The 12,198-nt window shown below is 34.5% G+C and overlaps 1 protein-coding gene across 7 annotated transcripts in view; it reads left to right on the top strand.

The window, feature by feature from the left end:
- The window catches only part of LINGO2 (leucine rich repeat and Ig domain containing 2), a 484,582-nt gene that overhangs the window by 362,295 nt on the left and 110,089 nt on the right, over nt 1-12,198 (top strand). For 4 of the 7 annotated variants that reach the window (XM_071424531.1, XM_071424529.1, XM_071424528.1 and 1 more), the window contains one exon: nt 3,311-3,397. The exons of the other annotated variants lie outside the window; for them this stretch is intronic. In XM_071424531.1, the coding sequence (XP_071280632.1) occupies nt 3,353-3,397 (45 nt within the window). In that variant the 5' untranslated portion in view covers nt 3,311-3,352. The remainder of the gene's footprint in view (nt 1-3,310; nt 3,398-12,198) is intronic. 7 annotated transcript variants of the gene reach the window in all.

Below are 12,198 nucleotides of genomic sequence, written 5' to 3'. Positions count from 1 at the left end.
AGTCCTGGAGAGCCCATTTGTTTCAATTCCAATTTCTGACAGTCTATTAAAGACAGTAAGATGATATTTATTCCTCTTCTTCTAAGGGTGAAGAAAAGGAAGAGTTTCATCAGCAAACTAAGCAAATATAAATTTTCTTATTATATATAGAATGTATATGCTGAATATCTATAAATCATGAAGGAGCTAGTTTGTTAGGGACTAGGGAAGGGATAATCTTTAAAAATAAGGGAAGACAGGCCCCTAAGAGAAATATAATACTGTTTCTTTTTAAAACATTACAAGATCTTTTGGTAATTCAGAGTTGTAGGAAGACTGGAAAGTAAGTTGCAATTTTCATATGATCCTTATTGCTGGGCTATGGATTTTTTGTATTCTTTCTCTCTCATAAATAGTATGCAATAGCCCAGTCTAGACAATAGAGAAGACAAACTTTCTCACAATTCAAGGGTTTAATCCTTGGAGTCTAAGATAGTCACATTCTCATTTTCTTGTTCTGTTCATAGATCAGATATTGTGAGGAAATGTCTTATAACTGTGCAAGAACAACTCACCAATTTAAATATTCTTACCTATGGGTCAGGAGGCAGGTGGTAGAAAAAGAAAGGATGTTTTCACTTATTTGAAGCCAGTTATAAGGAACCACAGAAACATGAGGGAAGATGACATATTAATAAAAACTCAAATCTGAGGTACAAGATAGACCAATGTTATGCAAATCTTTTCAGGATTTAAATAAATAAAATTTTTCTAGTGTAATAAGCATTACATATGCTTCTCTTTATGCCCCCCCCCTATATTTTTCCACTCACAGAAGAGACCATTAGCTTAAAAAGGAGTTTGAGGGTGGCCAGGTTTGGTTATAGTTTCTTCTAACCAAAATTTTACGTATTTTGTGTTGGAAATTAATTTCCTCAGAAAAATAATAAAAAGGAAAAATATTGTGTTGGACAATGCAAGTTGTATAGAACTTGGGAAAGAGCTGCTGAGACTTCCGGGTGCCAAACACTCTAAGGAAGGATGGGCTTTTAAATTAAAGAAAAACCTGTTTCCTTACTATGTCAGCAGGGTAACTATTTTGTCAGCAAAAACTGTTTTTGTCAGCAAAAACAAATTAGGTAGTTTTTGACAAAGAATGCTTAAATGTACTGGTTTGAACAGAATAGGTTTATGCAATACATATATATATATATATATATATATATATATATATATATATATACGTTAGCTGTTCCCCTACTTGCTATGTATTTGCCAAGGTGGATCCTTGTTTTTTGTTAACATGTGACTATCCAAATTGTAATGCAGTTCGTCTCTAGAAACAATTATTTCAATCTGTTGGAGGCTTATGTTTTTATCCCTTAGTTTAGCTTTTCTGTCTTTGAATGAGATGTATTTTCCCAGCTAGAATTCTTTTTGCACTCTCTGAAGTTTCAATCCCATTCCATCAAAGTTTCAGGAAATCTTCCCTCCTTACAAAGATCTGATTTGGATTACTCTTCCCAAAGAAACATAACAGAGGCCACAGAAATAGAACACTCTGTAATCTTGGTGCATCTCTTATTTCAAAGTGGACAATTAAACCTGTATTTTAAACAAAGTTGATAAGAAGTCACATTGCTCTCGAAAGTCTGAGATGCTGTAAGCAATGCCAAGAATCATATGAAATCTTGTGGAGGAACTTCTGCTACATAATTTGAGAAAAATTTTTATTTAATGAGTTCTAAGTTTAAACTTTGGAAGACAGAAGTAAAAATGATTCCTTCAAAATTAAACTTGGAAAAACTAGGAATAAGATTTATCTCCTTGTAAAGTATTTCAGCCCTCAACTGAAGAACCCATTCTCTTTAGTAGTACCTTTAGGTATATTAAGAAATCAGGAAGTCCAAAATATGCTTAGATATATTATTAACATGTCTGTTTATTTCCTGGAAATTGTTTAACTGTTATGGCTTATTGATTCAATTTCATTTCATAGTGAAAACATCTCCTGTGGATATGAAGCGGAACATTCTTACATCTTACTAATTACAGCTAGAACAGTATGTATAGGTAGCAAATTATTTTCTCCCCTCTCTTCCCCATGTCGTACTTTCCTTGGAGAAATCCACTCTACAGGGCATTTAAACAATGAGGAAGATACAGAGGTTGCCACAAGAGCACTATGTAGCAGATTGTCAGAGTATGATTAGATTGGGGCGAGGTCAAGCATGAAAACCTGCTGATATTGTCAGCATGACAACAAGATGCTTTAAAAAAAATCTTACCTTCAGTTGCCTTTCTATGATGCAGTTACCTCTATAGAGCTGTCTGACAGCACTGGGCTGGGGTTTGAATTTTATTCAGTTGGGATGAAATTTTCTGTGACAGTCTCATATAATTTCAAACTAATTTTGGGAAGAAATGTTGTTTATTGCTCTTCATTAAAACATCCTCTTGAAGTCAAATGAAGCTTGCTTAGCGGCTCTTGGAAGATTGTTGTTTTCCTCCTTGCACTGTTGAAACTCTTCTCTTCTGAGGTCTTCAGAAGTTTTTAATTACATCATACTGACCTTACAAGGTGAAAATGAAAATTTACTCATCTATTTTCAAAAGCTCTAAAGTCTGTATCCCCACAACAGCAGTATTTTGTAGAATGTGGCATCAATAACTAAGCATGTCAGCAAATGCTGATGCTTAATTTTGAAGAAATAGGATAAATATTGTAATAATTAATCTTTTTTTATGCTGAAAAGAGAGAGGAGAAATAATGTTTTACTGGAATAGACCAATCTATTTCCATTATGGAGCAGTTCTTGCCAAATAGATGGTCCATCAGCATTAAATATATCTTAAGAATATGTTTTAGGACCTTCCTGTGCTTACACTTAACCTCAGATCACAACATATGTATAAAAATCTCATTCCATCTGAGTAAATCAATAGTCAGATTTTAATAGATTCTTAGTGGCCCCCATCAAGAGGGGAAGTGTGAGGTGGTTCTGGTGGCCAGCACTAGAGGAATGCAACAGAATTCTGCTCTGCTTTTTCTATATAATGATTTAGAGTTTGTCACAAAAATGTCATAGAACCTCATTTAGTAGGTAATTTTGGGGGAAATTGTTCAGCTTATTCAGTCTGTACATTGCTCTGTCTCTGTATTTTCCATTAATAGGCATTTAAGAAGTGCCTAAACACATTTAGATATTTCATGAAATGCTGCTTTTTGACCCAGTGTTGTACGTGCTGTCATCACTCTCCCTTGTATTGTGTGTGCCTAAGGAAAGAATCCTACAGAATTGGCTGCTTTTTCTCATTCTCATTCCTCCAGGAACCTGGAGCTGACAAGTTTGGATCAAATACAACACAGTAGATGCCTCAAAGATTGGAATTTCTGCAGATTTTGTTGAAGTCAATGGTGAGTAGAGGGAGGAGTCCTAGATCAGTTTTCCATGGAGGCAAAGGCTGATGTCTGAGCCTTGTGGACACCTGGGCACAACACCTGTTCAGGTAGGGTGAGATACACGACTTGTAATCTTCAGGCCTGTGGGAGGAAATATGGGACACATGGAAAGGAGAGAGAAAAGAGCGCAAGTATTGGAATGGCTGCAGTGGCAACAGGTTTTAAATGAAAGATTAATTTTCTACAATAAGAGAAGTGAGGAAGGCATTAAATGGCAATCTGGATAAAGAGCTTTCAGTGTGTTTTCTCTCTGTTCATTGAATTTCTCTTTTATTTTATACTTTATATTTTCAAGAGTGTGAAAGGGATAAAAATAAAAATTTACAACTCTGAAGTTTTAGCAAATTATTTAGAACAATTATTTGCACAGAAGACAGAACAATTGCTTTAGCTGCTTTTATAATGGTCTATTTTAATGCATATGCATTCAGGTTTCCTTTTATTTCTCTTCCCATCCAGCCCTCAAAGTAGAGAAAATGCTTTTTGATATTTTTTTAATCCCTACATCTTTACTTGTAGTCTGTCTTGTGAGAACTAGCTAAAACTATAAAAACCTGAAACTAGTTAGCAGATATATTGAAGAAAATAGATAATTCACTTCTGGGATTGACATGGCATCACACTGAGTATATTGCTGGTGGCATGGGGAAAAGGCAGGTTCTTATGGGAAAGGAAAACCATTTCGTTTCCTTTCTAAGACCTCAGTAATGACAAGCTAGCGCTCCCTATTTTATGAATTACCTCATGGGAATAACCCACTAGGTTGTGACTTATCTCTGGACCTACAGAGAGCACACTGGATGGAAAAGAGTAGCATTTTTTCATGTAGATATTTTTATTTCACATAGACATTTTATCTTGTGCCTTTGTACCTTCTCAGAAGTACAAGATAGATTTACATGTTCTTCTGAAGTTTTTCATCATCTGGGCTTGATTTACATCCAGAAATTACATATCCCAGCTTGTGGGACACAAGCTCCTGAAACCATGCAGCCAACTTGTGTGTTGTACAGAAATGTGCACCTGACATTGTCTTAGACAGGAACTTTAATTATTTCAATATTTCTATAGTAATTGATTACTCAATGTTTTAAGTAGGCTAATGAGAGGAGGATTCATGCGTCTTGCCACATAAATTGACAGGTACAAGGTGGCTCTATACACCAGTGAGCGAAGTCTTCTCTGAAAGATAACTCTTAACATTTGGTTCCCTGTGATGTAAAACAAACCTCCTAGACTGCCTGGACAGCTTTCCAGCCCCTGAGAACATCAGCATGCCATCATGGTGAATCCAGCATAGGCAACAGGTTTTACTGATTGTTCCTAAGCCACAATCCTATGCACATGACAAAATAATTTTACTGATCACCTGTCCACTTTCAGGTCTGTTATTCACAGCTGTGTCTCATTTGCATAATTAACACATCAAACCAAATTTGCCTCTTTCTGAGAAGGTTTAATGCTCCATACAAAGAAGATATGTGGAAATTCAAAACTATATAAGCTCAACATATCCTAATTATTTATTGAAATAAATTCAGGTATGAAGCATTCCATGTGAAAAATACTTTTAGAGATGGAGAAATTGTGTTCTTCTTTCCCTTGTATAATAAATCAGGTCAATGCAGAGTAATGCTGTTCTTTTTTGGATGGTAGTCAAATGATTTACATGCCAGGAATAGAATATTAGACAGTGATTTGTTTTAATGGAACCTACAACAACTTTTGCCACATAGATATTGAAATAATTTTTGGACTCCTATCAAGTTCATCAGTCTTCAAAATCTGCCCTTCCCTTTCTTTTCATTTGATGCCTATTGCGTAAAAAAAACCCTGAAAAACAACTATTTTCTTTAAATATATCCTTTTTCCAAGAGAAAATTTATTCTAACAGCAGTTGAGAATTATAGACATATCCATAGGTTGTTAAAAATCCTTTCTGAGTAGCTGCTCTTCAAGCAATTATTTCTTTTATCTATTAAAGTAGAGTTTCACTGTTTGAAAATTTGAAAGCGGCAGTTATTTTATATTATGTTTCTTATGAATAGCTTACATGCTTGGCAACTTCCCCATCAATTCAAGATCAGTTTCATTTTTTAATTTTTATTACATTCATAGGAGAACCAAAACAAAACATGAGAACAAAATCATTGATTTGACCCATAATTTAGAATCAAACTCTTTAGCCGAGAGAGATGAAAAAAAATCTAAAACTTGAAAATGCAGCTATGATGTATGAATGCAATCTTCTACAAGTATCTGTGTCTGTGTTTTGTGGAAGTGGTGTTGAAGGAGCAAGTGGAAACTCCTTTCTCATGTGGGAGAATATCTTTAATAGTAATATAAAGGAAAGGAAAGGAAATTTCATATAATTTTCTGTCACATGCTTACTGCTTGATGCAGGATGAGGCGAAGCTAGTATTAGCCATCATTCAATAGAAAAGATTTGAAGCATAAATCAAAACACACAGACAGCTATATGTGTAGATATTTGGACGGGCAGAAAGAATTGCAAATTTTTTGAGAATTCTGCATGTAGTCCTGCATGTGCAGGTTGATTGAATTATTTCAAACTTTTCTAAGGATTTGTAATGACCTGTTCAATGGAGCCGAGATTCACTGTACATAATACAGTGAATTATGTACACCATCTCAAGAAATAAAACAGCATGTGCAATACATTTATATAATATGCAAGAAAAAATAATTTATTGAGTTGAGCCTTGAAATGCTAGTCAAGCACATGGGTTGTAATAGCAGTTATTGTTGCATTCCAGTGACAAGGTATGATTACCTTGTCAACTTCATGGCAACAAAGAGATGACTTCCATGTGACAGAGTAGGAGTCAGATTGCACCATACAACACATCACCCAGAGCAGGTAATGTCTCCACATCATACAAACAAACTTTTATGCACCCTGTAGTTTTCATACCAAATAAAGGACAACAGCAGTGGCATATGACCTGATCACCAGGTTAATCCTGTGAAAAAACTGATAAAGGAAGAATGGAACTTCAATGCAGAAAAGGCCAGAAAAATGAAGCAAATGTGAAACTATAAGAACAGATCTACAAAGTCAAATTGAAGACCCCCCTGTCCCAGCATTCCATTCCTAGTGATAAGTCAAAATAATTTTTCAAGAAGAATATAGATTCTAAACAACCATATACAATGCTTTCCTGATATATTTGCCCAGCCTCTAAGAAGCTGCTTTAGGAAGACTATGATATTCCTTATTTTTTAGCAACCCATAGTGGATTTCTTTTCAATAACTATTTTGAGTCTTGCTTAGAGCAGGGTAAACCTATGATCAGTCATAGTGAGAAGGCTTTCATCACTTAAGTTGTTCTCATATTCTGGAAATAATCAGTTCCTTTATTTGCTTTGTACTTGTTAAGTACAAATTGTGTATGTTAGCTCCTAGTTATGCTTCATGAAGTTACACCAGAATTTTGACTAGATGAGTATACAGAGATTTCATAAAATAAACCACATTAATTATTATCTTTTGTTATGTTTTAAAATAATTCCGACATCAAAAATCACGTGTGAGTGAGGTGGAAATCTTTGCCAATATCAACACTATCTTCCAAATTTCCTCTGTCCCATATTTTGCAGACTTTGTTTCTTTGAGAAGTCTAACAAAAGACTTGAAGCAAAATTGTTTGTTTGCAGCATGCTTCTCTAGACAAAATCATTATTCAGTACTTGTAAGAGACATAATTATTTTTTTCTTTACAGAATACTTATAAAAACTACAAAGGCAAGTTGAAAATCCACCTGATCCACAATAATTCAAACCCAAACCAGCTACATAATCACCAGTTTTCTTTGGTACTAAATAACTTAAATTTTATTATTTTATTTGCTAACTGCTGCAGATTAAATAAAATACTTCAAATGCTAAGACATTGCTTCAGAATATATATCCCTAAATGAGACAAATTTGGTATCTTCCTGTAGAGACATATAGGATAGATGTAGAGAGATGAAGTACATGAAAAGACAAGCTTTGGGTATGAAGCAACATCTTGCTTTTTGTTGCTTTTTCGGTCATTCTTGATAAATCCTGGTTTCCAGGCTTCTTGATGATTCTTGTTGATTTATCATTTTCATTGGCTTGCCTCAGTTTTCTCTTAATCCTGCATCAGTGGTTGATCACTGACTGTAAAAGCGGCATGACCAAGGTATTTCTTCGCTGATCATTCAGAAAGATTAGAAACATTTTCCAAGCTGAGTAAGTCCCAAGATGGATGACCTCCCAATGGTCACATAAAACACATTGCTTTACTAACTCAATAACTAACTTAAACAAGTAAACTTCCAAACCTCACTTTGGTGCTTCTCCTATCTTTGAGATTAAATACCCAGCTCTTCACTGCTTATGCTTTAGTTTTCACAGCACTGATATTCAGATAGTGGAAAAAAAGAAGTACACTTATGACTACATAGCTTTTTTGTGTTTCCCACCACACTGTGTCAAATTTATATGAAATAATAGCGTATCAGCAAACTATTCACTTACATATTTAGTATTTTAATAAAATTCAGTAATAAATAATAAAGGAAATTACAAGTACTAGCACAAGGGCATTATAAAATAAGAAAATACTTTGAATCTATTGGAACATAACCCAGAGTTATATGCTAAAGTCAAAGCTTAAGTGTTGTTCATATTTTTAAGCAATAGTAAAAGTCCAGTCAGACAGTCTGTCATAGAAAGAGCCCCACACAGAATGCCAGTTCATTCCAGGGGCTGCATGGTTTTGTCCAGTCTTTGAAAAATCACTGAAAGAGAAAAAATAAAAGGAGATTAAATCTATGTTGAAATCATGCTTTTATGAAATGTCATGATAAACTTCCTTTGAAAATATATATAGCATTAATATTGTTTAGTTTGAGTTCCCACTGAATAAAAAGTGAACCTCAGCAGTATCATCCTTGTTCTATAAACCTTAGAGTCTGCTTAATTAAAAACTCCTCATTAAATTTACTGTCTAAAACTATTTGTCAGTGAACTGGTTTTGCTTGTTTGTCAAAATTCCAGTCTAAGAAATCTGTATCATTTTCTGCTAAGGACTATTCAGGTTAGTGTTTTTAATGATGGCTATAACTTCCTGTGAAGTTCTCCAAATGTCAGAATTAATTTTTCTTATCAGTATATAAAATAAAAAATATACTGAAGATTTCTTTTTCACCACTCTAAGAACTCATCTAGAAAATAATTACTTCTGCTGATCCATTGCTTCCTAGCAGAGAATAATGTGATATATATATATAGGGTAGCCAGCAGCTCATTTATCAGAGAAGAAAAGTCTTAGTTTAGTTAGCACTGCTGAGCTTTGTCTACAATGAAAACTTAACCAGTGTTAACAGTGTTTGTGAGAAGCGTATGTAATAGAAATGGTGCTAAAAATAGTTCAGCTGCAAAAAAAAGATGGGGTAAAATACATTGCACACATATCTAAAATTCCTTCTTGACATCCAGAGCAGGCAAATTTTAGTTCACAGGCTCAATATATGGAGATGTGGTCCACATCTTGAAGACTTTTTGAAGACTTACTGCTATTTTTAAAATACTGTATAAAATTTTGCAAAGACATTTTTCTTACAGATTTCTTGATCTCTAAATAAGGTTTAATGAAAAATTATATTCTGCCTGTTTTTTGAATGGGGGACAAATCTTCATTTTATCTGTTTCTTTTTGCAGATTCTGACTGAATTTTCTTACAAAATAATTTTTTTACAGAATTTTTTTAAAACAGAAGAATGACTTTGCTTTCACATTTGCTTTCTACTGGTCTTACACAGTTGTAAAACCTCTGAAGAAAGAAATCTATCCCATGTAATTGGCGCTTACTTTGCTTACTTTCTTGTTTCTGAAAATGAAAAGCACTTTAGACATTGAAGAAGTAATACTGTAATATTTGCCCTAATATTCACTGAATAGAAGGATTTGAAATTTTTTCTGTCTCACCAGGTATGTAAGTGCAAGGAGTTTTTGATTCATTTGCATCTTGCTTACATTCACTATTAGGAAAAACAAAACCCACGAAAACTCCAACCCAAACCAAAAAAGCCATGGTCAAATCACAATAAAAATCTGGGCTCAGCTGAATACTCCAGAGCTGAAGGGCACAGCTGTGATGCATGGTCTGTCACCTGCATGGCTGTCTCTGATGGCTGAGGAACATCACAGCAGCGTGAGAAGTATTGCAGCCCTAAGCCCTGGTCCTACCGACTGTATAGCCTGTGTCATCATCTGCATGTGAAAGGGATTGAGGTGAAAACATTGCCACACCTGACAATAAGAACGGAATCCATTTAACAAACATTTTTTCTCAAATCACCATTTCTAAACAAAATTGTTTGCTGGCTGGTAAGAAACTTGCACTTTTTTCCATCAATCCTGTACTATCAGTTGGCTTCCTTGAAATACATGTGCAGCTGAGTATGTACAATTCTTTTCTAACCTTGGGTCTTAATCTGCCATTGTTCATTTTGAAAGCTGAATTCGCTGAAAAAAATTTGGTAAACCAATGACTCATGTATTATTTAGAATTCAAATGGTAAAAATCTGATCCTGGATTTAATGTATGCTATATTAAAGTGATTCTAAAAGGCTTTTATCATTTTCCTGTAATTCTAAGCAGAACTCTGCTTGCTTGCTTTTTGCAATTTTACTTATTTTTTTAGGCTTCCTGTGGGTTCCCTCATTTTCAGTAATGCTGTTAACATAACATTAACCAGTTCTGTGGTTCTGTTTTCTTTTTCCTTTTTTTCTTTTCTTTTCTTTTTTTATTTTTCTATTCCACTCCTAGTAAAACAACTTCTGTATGATTATGTATGCCAGGTTTGAAACAAAGATCAAGTGCTTTATCCACCAGTACTTCAGAAGAACTTTGCTTTATGGAGCCCTTTCTTTCTCATCTCTTAACATTTTGAAGTCATTGGATTTAAGACTCCTTTGAGAATCACTCCTTTTGGCGCAGTCTGGAGAGAGAACAGGAATGTAAAAAGGGGGTGGTGTGGAACGCTTCTCTTTTGCAGAAGGGTGAGACCATGGCATTGGCTAGTCTAGTGCTAAGAGCTTATTGATGTAGAAATGGTGTTAGAGGCGTGAGATGCCAATCACAAAGTGAGTGAACTTCAGAAAAATATGGAACAAATAACAGGCAAAAACAGCCTTTAAGAGAGTGACTGCACAGTGATCAGAATCACAGCTGAGAATACAGGGAGAGTTTCCCAAATGAGGGATGATATTTGACTGCTTAGTAAAGGCCTGAGGCAGTCAGCCCCAGGTGCTTAATGGAAACATTTTTTCTATGTAGAGTTATGCCTTTCACAGTGTTTTTAACAGAAGTCTGCTGAGCCTTTCAATCCATGAAACAAAAGTTTTTCACTTATTGATGATTTTCCTAGGCTTTCTGTCCTTGCAGTAGTGCATCTAACAGGAGGAAGTATATGTCTTGACTGTAAGATGAAAGAAATAAAAGTCCTGTAGGTTTGAAATTCACTATTTAGTCAATAATTGATCAATTGACCGATCGATATTCTCATCACATAAAAGGAAGATGCACAGTTAAAAAAGTAACAAGTCAGAAGAGGAATCCAATTTCAATCAGTCCAGTCCACTCAGCTAATTGAAGGGGACTTTTCCTCTACCTTAGCAAAATGGGGAGGTTGTCTCTTAGTTCTTCCAAGGGAAAGAAAAGGAATTAAATATTTTCAAGTAGGAGGACATGATCTAGAAAAGAGAAAAACAGCATGATGGCTCAAAGTTGAAATTAAGTCAATTGTCTTCCTGACTTGAAGTTAAGAGGATGAAAAATTTTACCTTATTGCTTTCTATATCTGAACTTTAAGAAATAAAGATCAGGGGGTTGGAACAAAATGGGAAGAAAACTACTAAGAAGTTGGGATAAATCACAGCTACATTCTATCTCCATTCACCACCACCCTATTTCTGTATGTAAGGTCTTTTTTATTTAAAATTCAGCTAGGTAATGTTCAGATTTGTTTCAGTTTCTATTCTCTAATTGTATTTTGCAGTGAGTAACACTTGTCATCATCAAAATATAGCTGCATGTTTATGATATATGTTCATGTTTTTGGAAAGGGATGAAAAGTTAATCTAATAAGTGCACATTTACTTGGGTTCTTTTATTAGCCAGAAACACTACTATGGTCTGTAGCTATTAAATAAAAATTCCACTTTCCACTTCATCTTACTTATATATAATGTATTCTTAGGACAGTATATTTATATTAAGGGAGTGATGAATCATGAAGTAGAACAGGAAAAGCTGTGTATCGACTTGTCTTCATTTTCTGCCAAATTCCTAGACTAAATTAAAGTTCCTCAATTTGGAAGTTTGGAGGTTTTTATCTTATTTCTAGTTTATTGATCAAACAGTTCATTGATTTATTTTATTGAGCCTGTAAAACAAACATCATTGCCTTTGGTCCCTGTCTACATTCTACTTTTACCTCTTAGTCTAAGTGCCTAATGGATGACAGATGCTATTGTGGGAAAGCTTGAGACTATAAGCAGCAGGTACTCAGCTGCTCATGACCAAAATGCAGTACCTCTGAAATTTTCATTCTTTCCACTCTTATACATATGACTCATGCTTAATTTGTGTAGTGATTTTAATTTTATGAGGAAGAGATAGATGCATAAAAATACTTATGCATTTCCTGTCATGCTTCAGGTAGACACATGATTAAAACCTTATAATCAAGAAATAATT

This window comes from Agelaius tricolor, unplaced genomic scaffold (assembly GCF_023055355.1).
Source record: "Agelaius tricolor isolate 1412-34295 unplaced genomic scaffold, bAgeTri1.0.p SCAF_4, whole genome shotgun sequence".
Classification (NCBI taxonomy): Eukaryota; Metazoa; Chordata; class Aves; order Passeriformes; family Icteridae; genus Agelaius; species Agelaius tricolor.
Note: the sequence above shows the minus strand (reverse complement) of the source record. Positions and strands in the feature narration are given on the sequence as shown.